Source organism: Bipolaris oryzae (assembly GCF_000523455.1).
Source record: "Bipolaris oryzae ATCC 44560 unplaced genomic scaffold scaffold_72, whole genome shotgun sequence".
In the NCBI taxonomy this organism is placed as follows: Eukaryota; Fungi; Ascomycota; class Dothideomycetes; order Pleosporales; family Pleosporaceae; genus Bipolaris; species Bipolaris oryzae.
In genome coordinates, this window is record NW_006911348.1 from 80,015 (window position 1) to 101,928 (window position 21,914).

General features: G+C 50.3%; 7 protein-coding genes across 7 annotated transcripts; 4 read left to right on the top strand and 3 right to left on the bottom strand.

Moving 5' to 3' along the window:
* Window positions 1-5,768: 5,768 nt before the first annotated feature.
* COCMIDRAFT_5634 (uncharacterized protein) lies at window positions 5,769-6,321 on the top strand (the record flags this gene model as incomplete). Its single annotated transcript, XM_007690139.1, has 2 exons — window positions 5,769-6,182; window positions 6,247-6,321. 2 exons carry the CDS (start codon window positions 5,769-5,771, stop codon window positions 6,319-6,321), a joined length of 489 nt encoding a protein of 162 aa, XP_007688329.1.
* Window positions 6,322-7,155: 834 nt separating this feature from the next.
* COCMIDRAFT_96373 (uncharacterized protein) lies at window positions 7,156-9,649 on the bottom strand (the record flags this gene model as incomplete). The annotated part of the gene is made up of 3 exons (XM_007690168.1): window positions 7,156-7,961; window positions 8,012-8,665; window positions 8,719-9,649. The coding sequence occupies 3 exons, from the start codon at window positions 9,647-9,649 to the stop codon at window positions 7,156-7,158; spliced, it is 2,391 nt and encodes a 796-aa protein (XP_007688358.1).
* Window positions 9,650-10,514: 865 nt separating this feature from the next.
* On the top strand, window positions 10,515-11,449 carry COCMIDRAFT_37107 (uncharacterized protein; the record flags this gene model as incomplete). The annotated part of the gene is made up of 2 exons (XM_007690152.1): window positions 10,515-10,535; window positions 10,808-11,449. 2 exons carry the CDS (start codon window positions 10,515-10,517, stop codon window positions 11,447-11,449), a joined length of 663 nt encoding a protein of 220 aa, XP_007688342.1.
* Window positions 11,450-12,038: 589 nt separating this feature from the next.
* COCMIDRAFT_5637 (lytic polysaccharide monooxygenase) lies at window positions 12,039-13,067 on the bottom strand (the record flags this gene model as incomplete). The annotated part of the gene is made up of 1 exon (XM_007690140.1): window positions 12,039-13,067. The coding sequence occupies one exon, from the start codon at window positions 13,065-13,067 to the stop codon at window positions 12,039-12,041; it is 1,029 nt and encodes a 342-aa protein (XP_007688330.1).
* Window positions 13,068-14,954: 1,887 nt separating this feature from the next.
* Window positions 14,955-17,917, bottom strand: COCMIDRAFT_37109 (uncharacterized protein; the record flags this gene model as incomplete). Its single annotated transcript, XM_007690153.1, has 3 exons — window positions 14,955-15,923; window positions 15,972-17,801; window positions 17,915-17,917. The coding sequence occupies 3 exons, from the start codon at window positions 17,915-17,917 to the stop codon at window positions 14,955-14,957; spliced, it is 2,802 nt and encodes a 933-aa protein (XP_007688343.1).
* Window positions 17,918-19,094: 1,177 nt separating this feature from the next.
* Window positions 19,095-20,240, top strand: COCMIDRAFT_96332 (glycoside hydrolase family 93 protein; the record flags this gene model as incomplete). The annotated part of the gene is made up of 1 exon (XM_007690169.1): window positions 19,095-20,240. The coding sequence occupies one exon, from the start codon at window positions 19,095-19,097 to the stop codon at window positions 20,238-20,240; it is 1,146 nt and encodes a 381-aa protein (XP_007688359.1).
* Window positions 20,241-21,019: 779 nt separating this feature from the next.
* Window positions 21,020-21,756, top strand: COCMIDRAFT_37111 (uncharacterized protein; the record flags this gene model as incomplete). The annotated part of the gene is made up of 5 exons (XM_007690154.1): window positions 21,020-21,108; window positions 21,171-21,175; window positions 21,263-21,289; window positions 21,365-21,441; window positions 21,508-21,756. 5 exons carry the CDS (start codon window positions 21,020-21,022, stop codon window positions 21,754-21,756), a joined length of 447 nt encoding a protein of 148 aa, XP_007688344.1.
* Window positions 21,757-21,914: the final 158 nt, after the last annotated feature.

Consider the following 21,914-nt stretch of genomic DNA (forward strand, 5'->3'; position numbering starts at 1 on the left):
TCTGCAGGAAAATTTCGCTCTGTCCTGTGCAATCTGTCAACATCGTGGTAGGGCAAAACGCGCAAAATACTCGCAAAGGTGTTTGCCGATAACCAGCCACCTGGATTGACGTCTGGCGTGTGGGGATCTCCGCTCAAACACGGAATTTGTCTTGCTTCCGTTATCTGTTTCCAGGCTTTTCCCCGACGGTTATGAGCAGAGCCTCATTCCGTTGGTCTCGTCAATTTGGGCATGTTGAGGGCGCAGTAGTCGTTGCGCCATTCTCAATGGATGCGGTGTTGTTGGCGAGAAGCATCGCCATTAGGCATCACTGTACTTGTCATCGCCGGCCAGAAATTCCGAGCTACGCTGTTTCTTCATACTGGATCGCTCTTGGCCACGAAGCGATTCTGGAGTAGTAGCTGTCCAAGCTGAGATATCGTTTAAGGTTGCATCTCGCCAGTTGCAGTAGGGGAGGTATCAACACTCATGCTGGCGATCTCTCAGAGGCAATCTCTTACCCACTTAGATGTCGCAAGTATGCCGCCGTCGTTCGAGACCAGAGTGTGCGTGGACCTGGGTCATCGGTCTGCCTTCATCGTGCGACCCCGATATATATGCAGACGGCTACGGCTGATGCAACCGCAGTCGTAGATGCCTTGTTCGTCAATTCCCTCTTATAGAAGGCATCTGCGAGTTCACGGAAGGCTGCAGCATGTCTGTGTAATTCCGAACGGGTGGTGATGATGCTCCCCATCGGTTGTCCCCTTCGCGGCAAACCCACGAGCTTCATCATAGCGGTATCGGGAGTGCAATTTCGTCTTAGTAGTATCAGAGATAAAGGGAAGATCGATACATGGACAGTTGTACGAGGCCTGACGGTTTTGTTGGAGGTCGGAAGACAGGGCGGCAAACAAGTTTTACCCTCATGGATAACCTCTTATGTCGCACGGGCCATCACGACTGAGAGAGCGCCTTACAATAGTGCTCTTGTCATGAGAACGAGAAGATGGTGCCGAGAGTGACTGTCAAAGTTACGGGCCCTCCTAGCGGAAAGAGAAGCACTTGGCCAGGCAGTCGTGCCAGAAACGCCATATTCATCACAAGACGGCCTGTGAGGCCTGTCCAACGCTCTTTGTTCGCAGGAACAGTGATGCTTTAGGAGGAGTGCAAGACCAACTCTGCTGTTCAGATACTTGGCCACGTGTCACAGACAGGGCTGATGTGAGTGCAAGATGGTCTTGTCTCTCATGTCAGTTACCAGCGACGAAAGAGTTGCTCCTGCGTGCTCTACAGTGAGATGTGATGCGGAAGGCTCATCTTCGCGTCTGTCAGAAGCCATAGCGCCGATACATTGCGACAATCAGGAACCGAGATATAATTCTCACATCCCGATGAACATTTGAACTGAAAAGCCTAAGAGACTTCCAGAACAGTCTCTAACTTTCATACGCATGATATGATTCTGTTTTCCAGTCGACACTTAAAGCTAGCGCTCGTACAAGATTCCTGATGCTTATTATGCAGCTACCATCATGATAATATGATTCCAGACATGTCGCCAGTACAAGAAAGAGGCAACTTCCTCTTGCTGAAGTAGACACAGAGGTAAAAGTATGTTTGGCCTGAACTTTGTCAAACAGTATCAATTAATAGCAGCTATATGCTGTTAGAGCGGCTCCTTGTACTTACGACAGGGCTGTACTCTGTATGAGTTCGCAAGCTGATGTATATGCGGCTCGTTGAAATCACAGCAGCCACACCCATTCTGTTATCATGCTTTTCGAACAAGGCACCATTAATGCAGACGCCTGTGACGGCATAGTGTTCGTCCCGTAGGAAGCCTATATGTGGTCTCAGTGATGAGGTAAGGTCATGCAACTAATGTACACTAAAAGCCATAGAAGGAAGTCGTGGCAAAGGCTTCTAGCAGATACACAGAAACTTCTATAGCTACCCATAGGGACACTAACGTTCAGAGTAACTAAATATTACAGCACGGGTCAAACCAATGAATTCAACAGATGAAAGCTCTTGCCCTCGTGCAAAGGTAAGCCAAAAAAACCGCACCCAAGTCACATATGATCCTGCATACCAACTCTGTCTTTCTGCAGGCGAGACTCCTTCTCTGTATCAGTCTCCTCCTTCTCCAATCTGTTTCCATCTGCCTATTTCCTCTGACCCTATCCCCCTTGTATGGCCCGTTCCCCTGTCCTTCAATGCCGTAAATCCCCTTTCCCGTCACTACCCCCTCCTATCCTCTTCTGTCGCTGCCTCCTTCTTTCTGAACACCCAGTATTCTCCCCAAATCTATTTGTCGTTCCCGCATCTTAGCCCCCTCAAAGGAATGTCCCGGTCTCTCCTTACATCAACTCCGAAAAGCGTTCAGATCCACGCCTTCTACCCTTCAGCGATCCCAGCACAAGGGACTTTGCTAGTATCATAACTACAGACATTCTTATCCTCTTGCAGGCCCTGAGATTGCTCTTTTGTATGTTGTGATGTGGGGTGGAAAGGAGCCGCTGGGTCCGCGCCGTGTAGGTTTTGGCTGTATCAGGGCAGATGGCGGGTCGAAGGGCGGTAAGATGCGGATCGAAAGGTGGACGAGGAGAGATGTAGGGGGTCTATAAGAGCGTGGTAGTAATTATGGGGAAGATGGAGCGCGGTTGGTCTGGAAGAAGAGATACCCATATCTCCCTACGTTCTCGTCAGCTTTGCATCTTTTCTTGTGTGTGTGTGCACACACACACGATTTGAGGAAATACTTTTCTTTCTTGCCCTTCGCAGTTTCTTTCTCGATCCCCAGTTTGGATTTCCATCTCTCGCATGCCCCTTCATCGCCAAATGCCTAACTTGGATTACACAGCGGGGAGGTATCTCTTTTGCTATTGCGCGCAATAGCACCGTCTTTTGGTTTGCCAAATACAGTGGCCCCACACTGTTTTTTGGTATACCCTTATGCCAGAAAGACTAGCCCTGCTCGTTGTATCTTTGCGCTCGCCTTGGTTGCGTTACTACACTCCAGTAGGATGCTTTCCCTGGTGCCAACCATGCTTGCTGTCGCAGAATGACGACATGCCCTCGGGCGCACGAATTTCTTGGTTCTAGCACATGCCATCAGCTGCTTGTCCATGCAGTTCTATTATGCTTACACGTCCTCATGCTTGCTCAAACATGCAGTGACATCAGCCGACTCGTCGCAATCGCTTCCTCCAAGTTTCCTATGCCATGCCGCTGACAGGGCTTCCTCTGATTCATTTTGACATCTGAATCTTTATGTGGTTGTCATATGTCGCCTGATAGGTCGCTGGCAGTGTATCGTCCGCGGCTCGATCGAGAAGTAATCGCGGGACAGGCTCGGGGCCATGAGTTTCTTTCATGGTATCGGGAAAGTACGCCTATTGAGGCTTTTCCTAGGCCTCTGTTAGATCTTGCAGCTTGAAGTGTCTCTTGATATACCGGTATTACTATGGAAACAAACCTTAGTCAGAAGGATGCTTCTTAGTAATGCCACAACCAGCTTCGCGGTAGCATGCATCGGGCAGAAAACTACTTTAAGATGGACCTCTGCTCCTAAGTCTCCTTTTTCGAATGAAGAAGAGAACAGGGGAGTCTTTTGTAGTAGCGGTGCGAATACGCGCTTGTATAGGCTGACTTCCAGAGTTTCAAGTTGAGACACTTGAGTACCCTGTATTGATCAGTACTCACCTATGCTTAGCAGCCATCTTGTATTCACTCAGAGTACTTCTGATACTGTGTTGTACCTTTGATATTGTGATAGTTTGATCTCTGTCTGTATAGAAGGCGGACTGGTGAGGCTTTGATGCCAGGTCTTGGCACAGCTTGCTGCGGTGGTAGCAGTACTACAAGGTACGACTCCCAGCGCTGCAATCAGGCAACAAGTATCAAAGTCCAAAATTCCTTGTGTTGAGGTTTTTGGGATCCTATTCGATATCTGCTTCTGGTGTTTCATTAGCCTTACGGGTTTCCAGGTCAGCTACCTTTTCACACCCTCTCTGTTTACTGGTTGTTACGGCATTCCCATCAGCAGCACACCCCTTTTTGAGTTCTTCTGTTTGTTTCTGATAATACGGACAGAGCGATACTGTAGAGAGACCTGAATATCAACCGTAACCCTTCTTTGCGAGCCCACGCCCCCCAACCGACTTCGACGATCATGATGGATAAAATGAAATATCGAGCGCTACACCCACGCATACTCTGCACGAATACAATGCATAAGCCCAGGAGTTTAGGATACAAGGAAACAGGCGTATCTAGAGGAAAAAAAATGTTCAGTATGAGGCTGAAGCTTGATGCCATGATGCTGTCAACCCACATGGCTGGCGCAACTCTCGGCACGAATGTTCGAGCAGATGCAGGACGGCTGGCATAGGTACAAAGGCTGTGATAGAAACAGTGGAGCTTTTGATTAGCATAGATAGGTCACCTCCTTGAGCCCCATGCCAGAGAGGCGATACTGGGATGTGTATAGGTTTCTCAACAGCGCATACCGGCACGACCGTAAGCTTATTTTCTTTACAGCGAGCGAATTAGGGTATAGATCGGGTCTAAAAATCATAACACCTAAGCGCAGAGCGCAAAATATTGTACTGCTTATATCTCTTGCCGCTTCCATTTGTGTCCACCTATGCTGTTCACTCTTTTGTTGCAGTATTCAGCTGAGCTCTCAGCGCGCTTGTTTGTCAAATTGTACGCACACTCACGCAAATCTCCACACGCGATAAGTCGTAGCGCTGAAAAGTAGAGTAGAAAACACATTACCATTGATCTATGTATGAATGTACCCATGCTTTTCTCGGAGGCCATAACGTGAGAGCATGTCGCCTTCGTTTCGAGATGGGATATTGATCTAGGCCACTGTTCTTGGAGACGGCGGTAATTGAAATACCATATCTCTGCTTAATCAGATAGCCAAACACAAAGAACAAAGATTTGCGTCAGAATCTCACATATATCCTAGCGATAAGTATCGCTGCTGCGCGACAGCTGTCGTGATTCGAGATTGGCTGAGGAAACCTGGAGTGTGTCAGTGACTGAAAGGAGAAAAATGAAAGCGAGTAAGCAAAGCAAATAAGTGAGTAAACCTCACTTATAGCACTCTCAGAAGAAGCAATGTTATCTTCATTTGAAGTCTGCGTTGAAAACTACAATTTATCCGTTCATCACAGAATGCTGATAGGCCGCTCCCATGTGTAAGCAGTGAGGGGAGTAAAGGAAGACTCAGCTTGATGTTACCATGCGGGGTATTGATTGTTGTTTTGGTGATATTCCTCAGTCAATGTTTGAGTTTGTATGTCTCTCAGAGACCTGGCAAACCTGCAGGGCGTCAGTCATGTACAGAAGAGGCGCCTGGTGTATCTATGAGTCAGTGAGCTGTCCTCAGTCGAGTGCTCGTGATACAAAAGTATCGTTATCATGGATAAGTCAATAACTACAACTGTCGTAAAGACAATCATCATCGGACGCGGTGTTGATGTGGGAGAGAGATGGTAAGGGGTAAACTCAGCTTGGTATGGGAGAAAGAGGGGGATAGAGTGCCATTGTTGAGCCTCACAGAGGGTTGGATTTGAGTGTAGGAGAGCTCATAGAAAGTGAGTGAGGGGGTTTTTATAGTGAGTAGTCAGACAGTGACCTGAAAAGTGGGGCGTTGCGTGGTGGTCGCCGGCTCTGGAGCAAACGCACCTTGCGCACTGGTGCAATATACCTTGATATTGACACCAAACAATACACCTAACACACAAACTTTATAAAAAATTCCTATCCAAATGCCCACTAACCATTCCAACATTCGAGGAACAGGCCGTCCTGTTGGTCGTCGAGGCAACTTGCAGCCATCACGGGCTGCTCCACCTCCACTTACGAGGAATCCTCCACCTCCTCCAAGTGGTACACCCTCTTCACCTCGCCCTGATTCCCCTCCACCGCCATTTCGCATCATACCAATGGGATTGGCAAGAGAACTCCGGGAAGACGCCGATAGAATCTTTGCCAGCCTCGCCGAGAGAGCACGCATCATCACTTCCTTAATGGAGGACGGCACTTCGGACCTCGCCATCGTCCAGCGACATATGGACGCTTACCATTACGAGTTTCATGTATATCTTCGGGCTCATGTTGACATGGAAGCTGCTAGGGAGCGGGAACGAAACTTCTACCAGTGGTGGAGTACCCTGAGTCCTGTAAGTCTATCCCACACGTGACTTGGAGATAAAACCACCGTAAGCTTACTGACTACCACCAAAGGCTGAGCAACAAGAGCGCCTATCTCTGGCCCAAGACATGGCTCCACGGCGATGGCCAGCAAAGGCTTGGTTGTAAACCAAAGGTGCTGGCAAATACAGCAATGATTGGGCTCCAGCGACGCACATCACCGGAGTCATTCCCAGGTACGTCTAGCTTTTCGCTATCTCCCTCCCCATCTCCACATTCATTGCGACTTTCCCGCTCTATCCTCATGCTTCTCCTATAAGCACAGTGGCACACAGAGTCGCAAGAGCAAATACCTTTTCTATCCTACGTTCTATAACCCGCTCTCATATTTCTTGAGTACAGAGTTCGAATGTACGGGCAGAGGGGTATCATCACTTTTAACTGTACTGCAGCGATTAAGATTATTATCCTGCAGTAAAGACAAAGCGATGACATTTCTATCCATTATTTTCAACTTTATATGTGGACAAAAACAAGAAGCTAACGACGTACATTTAGTTAAGCCCTCTTTACTGCCGCCGCATCGCTCAAAAGCCCGAGCAACCTCCCTAACTGAACTTCTGCCATACCCCTCCTTCATCGATATATAGTCCGCCAGTCCCTGCTTCTCCGCCTTATACCCACCCCACCCGCTTAAATCTTTTCTAAGCCACATCTGCACCAAATGTCGGATCTTCTCCACGGGTCACAGGGCCCCACCATTGTCAGTTGGCAAGCAGGACAAAGGAGAAGAAATAGTGACTAAGAAAAGATTGGCTTTAAATTCTGGTTTTCTGTTTCTTGAGTATAACTACTTAATATATAATCTCTTGTGTTGAACCAATACAACGTGCTACATGACTGCGTGATTCAAATTCCTTCTGCAACTACCGGGGATATCACTATGAAGGCAATGTACCTATCACTTCGTACACTGCTTCACCCATATACAAGCAAATAGCTTCATGCCCAATCGTCCTTTTCCAACCAATCCGCAGCACTGTCGATGGCCTTGGTAACGATGCCAACCCAGCGTTTGGTAGCCGCCTCATCACCCTCTCCAATGGCTTCCACAATACCAGGAAAGGTCGCACCGGAGTAGCCAGTCCACTTGCCTGGTGCAAAGACCACATGCTTGAACCAGCTTCGTCCATCAAGTCCCTCGGGAAATAAGAACTTGCGTTCCAAGTATTTGTACTTATTGTTGACTGCGCGAATAGCAACAAAGAGTTGGAGCTTCTTCCAGGGCTGCCACCAGGGGATATTGTCGATGAGGGAGTACTGAAGTTCAAGATCGGCAGCTCTTTCCTCGTGAGCTGCAGAGGCTTCAAGAAAATGGGATACCGCGTCATCAAGAGGTTGCCAGCTTTCGAATGATGTCTTATCTGGAGAAGCCACCTGTGCTGTATGTTTGGCGGCTTGGACGTACTTGCTCAGGCCGAGCGCGTAGTCTGTAGCATTCAACTGAAGAACAGGCGAGTCAACGAGTTTGGCTGCTACGAGTGCCCAGATCTTTGATATAGTAGCATGGTATTCAAAATCAGGATCGCCGTACTTTTTCATCCAGTCGAAAGAGTCGTAGTTGCTGTGGTAGTGGTAGACTGCAGACTTGGCGTCAAAGCCAAAGCCCATATCAATCGACGGGATACCAGCAAAGTCTTGAAAGGCCGTGAAGTCGCTGCCGGATCCCATTGTGTCGATCTTCTTATCCCATACGTTGTATACTGACTGGCCAGGTACGGTCTGGTTAGGAGAGGCAACTATTTGAACTAGGTTGAATTAGCCATGTCCGATCAATGGAGCATCAATGTGCACTTACTGGTTTCCTCAACTACCCTGCTCAACAACGGTGCAGCTGAAAGCTTGAAGTCTGGCCCATTTGTACCAACGTCGACGTTGAGGTATGCGACAGCCGAGGCAGAAAGCCAGGGCAAGTATTCCTCCACCCACTCCGTACTTCCGACCAAACCGTACTCTTCGCCATCCCAGCTCGCGAACACGATGGTTCTCCACGGCTTCCATCCAGATTCCATCGCAGCACTGAAGCTTCGGATCACTTCATTCAGAGCTGCAGAGCCGCTATTAGGGTCCCCTGCGCCTCCGGCAATCCACGCATCCCGATGATTTCCCAAGACAATGACTTCGTCTTTGATCGTGCCGTTGATAACTCCAATCACATTCCACAGCGGTGTTGTAATGTAATCCTGTTCGTTAACGAGATTCAAGACAACGTCATCTGGAGACGGTCCAATATTGTACTCCACGCCCTTGTAGTCCAAGCCACCACCGTGCCAATGCTCGTTGAAAGATGATGCTTTTGGACCATGTCCATTGAGAGCTTTGAGGAGAGGAAGGGCGTCGAGGTAGGAGATAGGCAGAGATGGAATACGTGGCATAGCATGATCGACGGGCTGGCGAGGACAACCAGGCTTTGAAGGGTAGCCAGGAGTAGTTGGGTCACCTGGTGCGAAACCTAAAGGGGGATACAATATTAGCAAAGCACTGGAAGGATAAGGCTCAACTTACTCAGGAACTGTACGCTTCCTCGCTGGACACTGCTAGGCTCTCTGGCTGGACCGTCTGGATAACATGCGACGCCGTTCTTCTCGGTGACCTCACCATCATCACCAGGATCGCTGTACATGACCACGCCAACCATACCTAGTTCCTGGGCACGCTTGACCTTCAGGCCACGAAAGACCCCGCCATACTTTGCCAACGCAATCTTGCCTTCCAGACTGACGTTTGCTGCCCTGAGCTCCTCAAAATCCTTGTATGTGCCATAGTTGACGAAGACATATGGAGCCGTGACATTCCCTGAAGCGCTATATCCGTGGAAGGTGGGTACTCGGTCTGCAAGTTGGCTAGACTTGTCCTCGTCCAGGACATCTTCTTCCAACCGCGCTTCATAGGTAACCTTCCATGCATCCTCTGAACTAGCGGAAATATCATTTTTCTCGTGCCCGGCTCCAATCCTTTTCATCAGAGCCAACCGGTGACCTTTTGGATAGTTAATGTACACTTCATAGTCAACGATGGTGCTAGCAACTCCCCACTCCTCCCATCGTTCTCTTGTCCATAGTGCCTGGCTAAAGTTCTTTCCGGCAAGATGTGACCCGCCGGTATAGTACCTGCTCCAGTATTCCGCCTTCTCTGCACTTGGTGTCTCAAGCAAAGTCTTTTGTAGGTTGTCAAAGTCTAGTGCCGTTTTGCGTGCCCATTCTTCAGGGACCAGTGAAGCAGACGAGGGCAGGAATGCCGATGCTCGTAATACAGAAGCTTCGTCGTCTTGGGTAGGAGGCGCAATGGCGAAAAAGAAGATGGCAGCAAGTCCACCAGCGATTATCGTAGCGCTCAGGAAGGTAGTGCAGAAGAATCGAAGGCGATGGTGCGGGTAACGGTCGCGATGGGGGCGCACATCGACGCGTTGAATCAATGGACTTCTTTCGTCGGCCATGGCTGTTAGCTTTTCATTGCTCGCCAGGAGCTTTGTATACAAGAAACGATGAGTCTTCAATACCTAACCAGAGGTTTTGGAGATGATAAGGCTAACTCCACCCAGCAAGCTATCGCGCTGTTTCGGCTCGAATGGCGTCACCTGCCTGACTGAACATCTTATCCGCTCGTATCTTAGCGCGCATCTTCTGTCAGGGGTGCAGAGAGCCGCGGCATCTACGTGCACATTGAAGTTACAGGCAACTACAACAAAATTTGGACATATCTCATTTTTGCTGTATCTCCATTTCATCGCCGGCATGGGCTGGTGTTGGTGGCCTTGATGATGCCATTCCAGTGAGCAGGGGTGAGTGCCGGCACTTACACAGCAATTCAGAAGCAGCCAAACGCAGAACAATCGCAAGTGCTCGCCGTGAAGTCGACAGCTGTCGTCCACATAATTTCGCGGAGTGCTCTTTTGATTGTATCCAAGCTTTTTTGTTGTTTTTTTCCCTTGGCTGCATCTTAGCTATCTAATTGGATCACACAACGCCAATCTCAGCACACGCAGCGCTTTGTTTTGGCGTGGAATCCTCAAAATCACTTCCAAAAGCCCGACCCGTTTCAGAACTTGAGCAGCTTGGATGTCAGTTCTTCCACCGCCCCCCCCCCCCCCAGATATTCAGCGAGATACTGGTATTCAAACCCTTATTCGCCTCACCGCTACACTGACAATAACCCTTCCAGACTTCGAACTGAGCAATGAGAGCCATTCTCACTGTACTACCACAACTGATAAGTATTACAGAAGATCAACGCGCACCATGCAACGGCATGCGTGAACCTGCAGTGCCCTATGCAGCTTTGAAAAAACACAAGTACATACAATGAGCGAAGTACAATGGGAAGTAAGTATTCAAGAATCAGATGTCACTGTTGGCATGGAGATATCTAGAGCGCTTCACATGCCCTAATATCCGCTGTGCTGAACCAGAAGACTTTGTCCTCGCAAGCATTCTCTATAGGGCTTCGTGAGCAGTATAAATCAGTTCCAAATGATGCATCGGCCGAATCAAGCCGTAGTAACAGCACAGAAAGACCAAAAGGAATGCTATGCACACGGAGAAGTGCCACTCAAACAGAGGAGTTGGGGTCCACATGATTCCTGGATATCTCCCAGTGCCTAGTCTTAACCTGTCACGTTCACTGGTCCTTTACTAGGCTAAAAAATGAGTGCAAAAAGCGTTTGCGAGTGCTAGTCAGACGTGCTGATTACCCTTCACATCCGCTGTTACCTCCCTCTCCACGCACTTTACCTCACCCACCACTACAAAAGGCAAAAAGCACATCAAAAAGCCCGCCTCCCACAAGACTACCTCCCACAGCTATGAAGTCCACAAAGACTTCTCAACCCGCTGTACCATTACCAGCTACACCAACTGCAGCCACGCCTCCAGGCACTGCAACTCCCACCTACACCACGAGTCAAGACCATGAAGGCCGCAAGCAGCAGATCCTCAAGAGACTGGAAATCATCCACAACAAGGTGGCCTCCAGATCCAAGGTTTTCATCGACGCCAGCCACAAGCACTACCGCATGTGCCTTAAGAGGGAGTACAAGCCCTACGTGGACCTCGATCCCGAAGTCAACTTGGCCATGCTCTACATCACCTGCGAGCGAGAGCGCCAAACGCTAGACGAGGTCATCAAGATGCAGCTCGAGGTGGGAAGGCGGGCACGCCTGCTTGAAGAGGCCGTGGCCGAGGAGAAAAGGCTTGACGCTGAGTTCTGGGAGCTTGTTAATAAGAACAAGAAGGGTTGAGGAGAGGGTTATACCCTGCGGCTTCAGCGCTATGGCGGCTTTTCTTTCTTCTTTCTTGTTTACTACCTGGTACCGAATTGCGCTTGGCTAGGGGTTTCGTTTGCGTCTTACATGCATGTATAAGGACGTCTGGGTGGGACAGTAGTGTTCTGTGTCTTCGACGAGCATGGATAATGCCGTCATGCTGGGAGCTCGGCAGCGTTACCAAAACGAGCTTCGACTTCCTAATGATACTTCTCATCCTCTACATGTCAAAGCAATCTTCATGCTGTCGTGATGTTGTCTTCAATCCTCGACGAGTGCTAGGTTCCATCTCAATCGCAAGCGCACTTGGCCGTATACTCTAGTTCTTCCCCAAAAAATACACAAAGTACAGTTGCAGTCACAGTCACATGCATATCGCAAAAAGAATCTCGATGGTCAAAAGGTATATGTTCAGAGCGCTACGCTACAAAAAAAGGGGGTATGTACTATACACAAAGAATCGAAGGCACTCGTCGTATCCAACGAACGAACGAACCTCAAAAGAATTCCATCACGTCATCTCATCGCCGTGAGGAATGGCTTATCAAGCCATCATGAACATTACTTACAAGAAAGCACGAGCGTGGCGGCGGGCCTTGCTAGCAGAGCTGCTGGCCTTGCCCTCGAGCCAGGTGATGAAGGTCTCGAGGGTGAAGGTCTCGGGGAGGTTACCGCTGGAAGGAGCGGGCTCCTGAGCCTCAGGAGTGACGGGGGCAGCAGAAGCAGATGGGGTTGGGGAGGGAGTAGAAGGAGCGCTGGAGGGGGAAGGCTTGGTGGGAGCAGGGGCGGTGCCGGAGCCAGAGCCAGAGCCAGAGCCAGAGCCAGAGCCAGAGCCAGAGCCAGCGGCCATGGCGGGAGGACCGGGGACAACGTAGCTGTCGAGCTTGCCTTGGTAGACGTCGAACTTGATACCGGGGTCGGTGGAGGTGTAAAGCTTAGTGCCAACAACACCCTCGGGCTTCTCGGTACCGCTGCCGGTAACCTCAATGTTGACGCACTGGGGGTAGTTCTGGGCACCGTTCTCCTGGCCAGCAGCGTGGAGGGCGATGATCTCGTGGCGGAAGACGTACTTGCCAGCGGCAAGGGATGTAGGGACAGTGGTGGTCCAGGTGTTGTTGTTGGCAATCATCTTGACGGCAGCCCACTCGCCGTTCTCGTAACCGACACCCTCAATCTTGAACCACTTGAGCTCCTCCTTCTTGACGGACTGGAGGTCGCCAGTGTAGGAAGCAGCGTAGGTGAGGACAGGACCAACGTGGGACGCGGGCCAGGTGTTCCAGTGGAAGTCGATCTTGCCACCGGCAGGGATTTTGCCCATTGTGTCCGAGCTACCCTTGGGGCTACCGGCCTTGTGGCAGATGATGTCGCCAGTGCCGAACTTGGATGGTTCTACGAAGCCGTTGTCGAGGTTCTCGGCATACCAGCCAAGGTGCTCAGGGACCTTGCCGCCTTGCTGCATGGCATAGTAGTATTCGAGAAGAAAGCCCTGCTCGTAGACGCCATTGAGGCTGACACCGGTGAGGGAGCCGTGGGCAGTGGCGGTAGCAGCAAGAGCCGCGATGGCAGTGATGGTGGAGACGAGAGACTTGTACATTGTGGTAGATTGAGAATGATCTGTGGAAGGTTCAAGGTGTTCGATGGAAGTGAATGATCGATGGGAATGAAAGAATGTCTGCCGGCTTCACACAGTGAGCGGACTTGATGAACGAATGTGCAGGAAAGAAGGGACGGGTATAGAAACCAACAAATTGAAGCTGTAGCGATGAAGGTACCTTGCCATGGGGGAACCTCAGGGCTCTATTTATTCCGTTGAGATCTGGTACTTGGTGGCCTGGAACCCACGGCATGCATGGCATGGGTGACTCGTGGAAGAATGCCCGGCACAATGGCACCAAGCCAAAACGACTAAACAGAGCCTCCACCTGATATTGTTTTGATCGCCATATTTCCATTTTGAGCCTGACAAGCGACATTGGCAGGATGCACAGGACTCCACGCACAAGCGGCAAGACGCAGCTGTGGAACGGCAGCGCATGGTTATGCCATCATACTGTGTGGATGATATGATTAACATGCATAGGGATGAGTCGGGTGGCCCGGAGAATTGGTAGTTCTGGTCTCAAGCGAGCGGGTCTAACCTGGCGGCATGAAAGCTGGGTAGCCACAATGTAGCCAGTGTTTTGCCCGTGCATATGGGCGTTAGTCAAGCGCTTGTTTACTGGTGCCAAAGGAGATGCCGGGCAGGGAGGCATTGATCGTGGCGTCCGTCGGTGGCGCTACCTGATGTGCCTGGCATCTTGACATCGATGAACGGGAGACTTGGTGTTCATGCATTCGCCGGAACGTTCCGTCACAAACATGAGCAACTGTTTGGTCTGGAGGAGTACAGTAAGATTACTGCTCTCCAAGCTTTGGCTTTGGTTTGACCATTGCATTGCGTGCTCCAAACATACGCGTCATGCCCAATGCAAAGCCTAAGTGTAAATAGGTAGTCGGCCGTTGTGTGTAGTGTACTGACATAGAAGCGCCTCGAACAGCGCGTGCGCAACGGGCCATGCACCCCTGACAATGAAGACAATCCTACTGCCCCACAGCTGTGCCGCTCTGTTCCTGACCTCGCTCGCTTACTTTGCCAACAGTATTGTTTCAAACATGAAACAGTGGATTTTTCTTTGCCCAATACTAGTGCACCGGCGACAACTTCTTTGTTAAGAATGGCCCGCATACAACTGACCAGTCGAAACATCGTCGGTGAAATTGGAGTTGGACGCGGTGCCGGGGATTCAGTCAGTGATTACACTCTCGAATCCCAGACAGCATCGCCGGTGCTGCGCCGCCGCCGTTCATGCGTTGCTTGTTCTCGGTCTCTTTAGCCGGCTTTCAGCCGCTGGGGCGCCGTTTGTAGACGTCTCCAATATAGTTTTCGAAACGAGCGAGAGTTGAGTATGGCAGCAATCAGTGATCCCCCGCCTACCAAGACCAAAGCTTTCACAAAAAAAATGGAGACACATGCCTAGAGCTCTACTTACACTACAGTATCCTCCAAGCCTAGTCATGATGAATCACATGCTGAAATCTCTTATTACCTTCTTCATTCAGTCGCCATAAGGGATGCCAGGTTTCCGTCCCTTGTGTCATGACGCCATGCCAGAGAGAAGATAACGTTGACGTCGCGAGCCTTTAGACCTGAAGACGCATTTGCAAGGGGGGGAAAGGAAGGGGGGAGCCTTGCACAACTTCGTCATTCCCGCAAGCACCCATGGGCGGCATGCACAGCGGACGCAATATTGGAGTATCCTTACCGTTAACACAGAAGCACTACTTGTTCGGCGTAATGTTTCTGATAATTAAGTAGCCATCTTCGTAGTAGGTAAACTGAATGTAGGTGGAGAGAGCGAGATATACAAGGACAGGCCATTGAGGGAATTTCGCTCGTGTAGGTTTACCGACGACAATTTCGCCACTTTCGTTGACTTGCAGTCTACTCTAGCCACGCCTGTATGCCACCGACCATTAGCACAGCGAGACCCAATACCCACTGCGCAACTCCAAATGCACCTTGCACATCTTCCTTCATAATCGCCCACAGAGCGGCAAACACTGCACTACTCAGGCCACAAATACCCACTGTAAACGCCCAAACACGTTGGGCCAGGAATCCTTCCACAAGATGAACACCCCACCCCATGCCGAACTCTAACCGCTGACGCCGCTTCGGACTACGTAGATACGTTACCAACTCGCTGTCATAATCGTTTGGGTGCTTGAAAAGATGAAGGAGGTAGGTGCTGCCGACAGGAGGTAAAAGGTCATTTGGCTCAAAAGTATATGGATGCTGTGATGCCCCCTGAGATTTCTCTGGGCCTCCAGCTGCAGACACTGAAGACGTCGCAGATTTCGGAGGCATAGATGGCGCGGCCCGAATATCAGCAAATCGATTACGATGAACTTCGAACTGTACAAATTCGATGGTCGTTAGTCCACGCAATCGTGTCCAGTCGTACCATCGGCGATGTAGCTGGTCGTAGTGCTCTCGTAGGGAGAGTGCTAAGTCTTTATCGCTTCTTATCCGGCCTTCGTTGACGTCGAGATGCACAATCTTGGGCGTAAGACGCCCCTCGTTTGCGCAGGTGAGAAGCCACGATTCTTCGGCATAATTGGGCATGCGAACACTGAATGCACTGTCGGCTCGCACACGGGACGGGTTGTACTTTGATGGATCACTGCCTCTAGACCATGGAGCAGATCCACCATATGTAGATGATGGCGTCGCCAGGGTTGAAGCTCGACTAGAAGAGTCGAAGATAGAGGACACGGATGACACTGTACTGCTCTGGCTGGCGGGGCTTTGGTAAGTGTGCACTCTCGGACGGTTCAAGTAGGCTTCTAGAAGTCGGGCTGCATTCGGTCGTTGCTCAATGAAGTCATCATAAAGTGACTCTCCACATGACTGTAAAGTATCAGTATAGCTAATCGCAATTAGGAAATTATCACTTACGCAAGTCCATCGAACACGAACATGACCTCTCGGAACGGGTCGCTCAGGACCGACAACATCTCGAAGTACTTTGAATCCTTCGTATACCTTGTCTGATAACGCACCAAATGCGAGGGCCCAGTACACCAATGCTGGGTTGCGCACTCCACTAGGTGCCGACCTGATCTCGGTTTCCGAGGGCAACACTATATCACCAATACAATCTTTATTTACCGGCTCAGCAAGGCGGTGCACAGCAGGGTCTTGCGTATCATCAATGCCTTGATTGCCGTTGCTTGGGTCCGAAACAATATCACTCAAAGCCCTCAAAGCCTCTCTGAGCACCTCTGAATGGCTCGCTTCTTGCAATTCAGGTGAAGATGCTACATCATCATCGTACACCCCACCTGGCGAATTCGACGAGGATTTTTGTTTCCGCACGTTCGGTGGCCCTTTCCGCTGAGTTACTGGGGATACGTGAGCGGATCTTGTTTTGGGTACGTTGGTTTGCAACCGCAATCCATACTTGGACTTCGCGGGTACTTGGAGATCATCTACGGATGAATGACGAGCGTTTCGAGGTCTCATCCTTCCGGTATGTCGTATTGAATTTTGCCATGTCCCATGATCTTGGAAATTTCGGTCAGAATCCTTAGACTTACGAGGTGACAGACGCTGACATTGCCGCATGTTAGTCGAATTCGTTCCAAATTCATCAAACCAATCTTCGGTTTCAATGGTAGTTGAATTAGAACGACTCTTGATAGATTTGTGAGCATCCGATCGTTTCAGATTCATGTTTGCGGTTCGGCAGTTTATACGGGGACGAGCCTTCTTCTCGACCCTTTTCCTGACTGGCCCAATAAGCGATAAGCCCCGGGTAGGTGTTTTCACAATGCTAGATACTGAACCTGATCGGATTGGAGTCAAGAAGTCACTTTGACGCAAGGACTCGCCAAAGGTTTGTTCCCCGTCCACATGCCGATCGATTGGGCGAAGGTCGGATATCAGGGTTTCCGCATCGCTCATTCCTTCTTCGGTGGTTGAGATTTGTACTAACCGACTCCCTTCCAATAGCCTCGCATGTGTTTCACTATTTGAATCAGGTCCAGGAGCAATGGGATCTTGCGGCCGCCTGATGCCATCTTCATTTGAAGTACCGATTTCGCATATCGGGCCTCCATCGACAGGACTTATAGAATTTGATGGCACAGAGAACGGTACCGAGTGAAGTTCGGCTGGCAGAATTGCGGAGTCAAGCTCAGAGATGTTTGCTCGGGATCTGGTGGCATCTGAACCCAAGTCTACTTCAGCAATCTCGTTCGAGTCTGTGGCGGATCCTTTCAAGAGCCGAACTACGTAGCCCTTTCCCTTCTTCTTGATCTTGGCTTTGATCTCGGCAAGACGCTTTGTCTGTGTGGATACTGTCGAATCACTCCGAGAAAACGATACATTCCAATCTGGTACAACTTTGTTGAGAAATTCAGGGGGCACATGATCTAAATCGGCCCAGCCCTGCTTCTCCGAAAGTGGTGTCGTAGGTGGACTGGATGTATCTCGACTAGAATTTTCGTCACCCTTGGTAGCGCTATTGATCGTATTTGGAAGGTTGAACAATGTATTCAAGGGCAATCCATCTGGTGATTGCAGCTTCGCACCAATGTCCAATACAAGCTGAAACCGGCCTGGATTTTGGGCATCTTCCTGGAGTTTCAAAGTAACTGGCACCGACTGCGTCTTCTCATACTGTGGAAGAGGAGTATCGCGTCCTGGGTCGACAGCCTCGCGTTCATTGGTCGTTCGTGGAGACTGGTTGAAGCGCAGTGGGACCGGGGAGGCTATTGTGGAAGCCTGGCGCAACGCGCTGTCAGCCATCAAACGGTCTTACATGAACTGCTGTTTGCCAGCCTTGCAACGGCAACAAGAAGCCATTTTATTAGCGCGTAGTCGAGAAGTGGACTTACCATGTTGGCATAGCATTCCCAGTGGAAAACAGGAACAGAAGCCTGAGAGGCACAGAGAAGGGCGAAGTATGCACATTTTTGACCGGTGAGCACTACAAACGGGTCGATGGTGAGAAGGCCACAGGCAGCTGCTGCGGCCGTTCGTGCACTGCCACCACCTCCTGCAGTGTGACGGACAAGGCTGCTGTGTTGCAAGGCTGATTGGAGATTTCCACAAGAGAGGAGCCTATTGAATACAGCGCACCTTCCACGTCAAAAATCCTCGTGCTTTTGAACATGTTTATTAGCTTTCCTGGTTTCGCCATTGTACAGGCGTTGCAAACTTGGCACATGAGTGAGTTCCTTGTTGTGCGACCCCGTTTTGCCGTGGCCGGCTGAATTGCGAGCAGCGAAAAGCCGTGGACAAGGTGGAGGCGCTCATGACGATATCAAGCTGAATGTGAGATAGAATGGGTCACCGGTAGAGACTATGCGCAAGTAACGGAACTGTGAAAAAGACCGAGGTGAGGCTGAGATACGTTTCGTGGCTGACAGAATGGTAGACAGGCAGTCATGTCGCTCCTTCCCACCCTCGCCCTCGCCAACACAACAATACTACCAACAACAATACCATACGCCATGGTCTAAACCTTGTTACCCTCATGTAACCTACTTTTCACGAGCTCTTCGGCATAATAACTTTAGTTATTCCAGGCACCAAGGACTTGGCTAAACGGAGTCTGCAATTGCTCGATCATGTGCGCTTGGTGGTCTGCTCGCCTAGTCCGTAGACGGCTTCTCTTCCGCACCTCGGCACGCTTCCGACATGATTATTTGCTCACTTGAACACCCAAACTGACATGGCTCGGTCTATAAACCGCCGGCTTCCCCGCAATAACGGATGATCCCTCCTGTCTACCATTTCTCCGTCGTGCGGCCTCGAGATTCCCCGCCATTGGGAAACGCGAGATGGACGCGAGTCAAGAATATGCATCATGTATCCTAGGGTGATCATGACGTTAATAGGCATGTTCCGTGCTTTTGGCCTGTTCAAGCGCCAGGAACATAGCCAGCCCAAAGCGGATGTTTTCACCAAGAACGGCCGTTATTATTGTAACAAGTAGGCATTGGCAATGCTTTATATAGCTTTGTGTATTCCTGCTCGATTTCTGGACATCTTGCAAGAGCTCAAGCCGTCAAGATGCGTCTCTCAACTCTTTTCCTGTCGTTGATCGGCGTGGTCTCTACCACTGCCTCTGCGCTTCCTAAACGCCAGACCACACAACCCACCTTCTCTCGCAATGTTATCTTCACCCCTCCGAGGAATGCTGGCTGGACTGATCCAAGTGTTCTCTATGCCCGCAGTGCACAGCTTGCCGATGGCTCCCTGCTCGCAACCTGGGAGAACTATTCCCCCGAGCCACCAAAGGTGTACTTTCCCATCTTCAAGTCATCTGATGGCGGCCTTACATGGAGAGAAATCTCGCGCGTCCAGGATACCCAGTATGGCTATGGTTTGCGGTACCAGCCTTTCATCTACGTCTTACCTGAGAGCATTGGCGGCTTCCCGGCCGGAACAGTTCTTGTTTCAGGCTCGGCCATCCCCACGGACCTTTCCAGCACCCATATTGAACTTTACGCATCTCGAGACTCTGGACTGACCTGGACTTTCGTCTCTCATATTGCAGCCGGTGGTGAAGCTCGTCCTAACAACGGCTTGACACCTGTCTGGGAGCCTTTCCTGATGTTGCACAACAAGAAGTTGATCTGCTACTACTCGGACCAGCGCGAGAACGCCACCTACGGCCAGAAGATGGTCCACCAGACCACTACGGACCTAAAGACATGGGGCCCAGTTGTCAATGATGTCGCATACTCCAAGTACACCGACCGCCCAGGCATGCCCACCGTCGCCAAGCTGCCAAACGGACAGTTTATCATGACTTACGAATACGGCGGTGGTCCTGCTATCCCCAACTCCTACCAGTTCCCCGTCTACTACAAGATTGTGTCCGACCCCGAAAAGTTCGGCCAAGCCCAAGGCATCAGCCTCAAGGCCACTGACGGCACTATTCCTACTGGATCGCCGTACGTAGTCTGGAGTTCGGTCGGTGGTGCAAATGGCACGATTATTGCGAGCGCACACAGCGGTTCGCAGGTTTTCATCAACAGGGGTCTTGGACAGGGCAACTGGATCAAGATTGACACTCCCGAGGCGAACTCTTACACAAGGCACCTTCGCGTCCTCAATGACCCCACCAAGTTGTTGCTTATGGGCGGAGGACAGCTGCCACCTAGCACCACCAACTCAATCACCGTTACCGTTGTTGATATCAGCAAGTGGTGATTGTGTGGCGTGCTGTGAGTATTCTATGTACATTCTTCGTTATATTTTGGATCCCTACCATAATTGCACACCATTACGGGTACCATAAGACTACATAATGATAAAATATAACGGTCGTATCATAAATCCTAGTAATGTGAATTCATAGTGAGTTCCCAAAACTTGCCCTAGGCTATCTTTGTAGAGTCATTGTCTTCTATTATACTTGAATTTCCAAATGCATACATGTATACGATATTCTGGGTTCACGAAGCAACATGGGCGACCCACTCCCTACATACTGCCCGAGCAACTTATGGAAAACATAGTAAGCAACAAGAACGATGACATGGATTGTTAAGAGCTTTGAACTGAACATTCGACACAACTGTAATTTCCGAAGGAGCAATAGTAACTGTCTTCTATAACATATATGAACCCCGAGTTAAGCTGACACGAAGGCTACGCGTATTGCAATCTTACGCTTTTACGCTCTTTCGTATCATGCGATGCTTGTGCATGCAGTTTCGTGAGATGGACAATGCTCAATCTTTGTTTGGAATCGATACGCGGAGCCAATGATAGTAACGTTGGGGCAGGCCTGGAACCTCGGAATAGTTCAGACGATCCAACACGCCCCCACCCACCCACTAGCGCCGGGCCGACCATTCTTCCTAAGCGAGACCACCGAAGGCGCAAATTGAGCATCGCGGTAGTCATTGACATTTGCAGCAACCACCGTCAAGCCCGAACGCCTCCTCTCCCCCCAAACCGACAATCTCTTCTCCAATACCGACAAAATGGGTGGTGTTACCGTCAAGGACATTGAGTCTCACACTTTCGTGAAGGCGTACGCCGCTTTCTTGAAGCGTCAGGGAAAGCTCCCCATGTAAGCCTCTTTTTCCCAAATAAGTACAGAGAGAGGACCAAAGCGCTAACTTTTTTTCGCAGTCCAGGTTCGTCTCTATCCAGCGGGTGAAGGATGAAAAGCCTGAATCCCGTAAATGGGGGATAAACCTCAGTTCGCTGACTCTTATCTACAGGCTGGGTTGACACTGTCAAGACGAGCCGTACGTATAAATCCGAGATCCTGAGAAAAGAAGGAAATTTCTCATTCGCGCAAACCGTCGTCTAACATTGTGCAGACTCCAATGAGCTCCCTCCCCAGGACATCGACTGGTTCTACGTCCGCGCCGCTGCCATTGCCCGCCACATCTACATGGTACGCGAAACCCCTCGCACACACGAATTGAGAAGAAGAGTCGCACAGTACTAACAAACTGAACAGCGCAAGACTGTCGGTGTAGGCCGCCTCCGCAAGGTCCACGGATCCACCAAGAACCGCGGCTCCCGCCCTTCCCACCACGTCGACGCCTCCGGCTCCGTTGACCGCAAGGTCATGCAGGCTCTTGAGAAGATTGGTGTTCTCGAGCAGGACGAGGACAAGGGTGGCCGCCGCATCACACAGTCTGGCCAGCGTGATTTGGACCGTATTGCGCAGACCACCCTCGAGGCCGAGGAGGAGGATGACGAGTAGAATGTTTCGCACAGGATTATGATGCGCGGGCAAAAAACAACGGCTGTTCAAAGCATTTGATTGCGGGGCGGTTACGGATCTACACGGTTTTACGGCTTATGGCGTTGAAGACATGACTTCGCTGGGCCTGCTTTTAGCCTAGGATAACCAATGACACT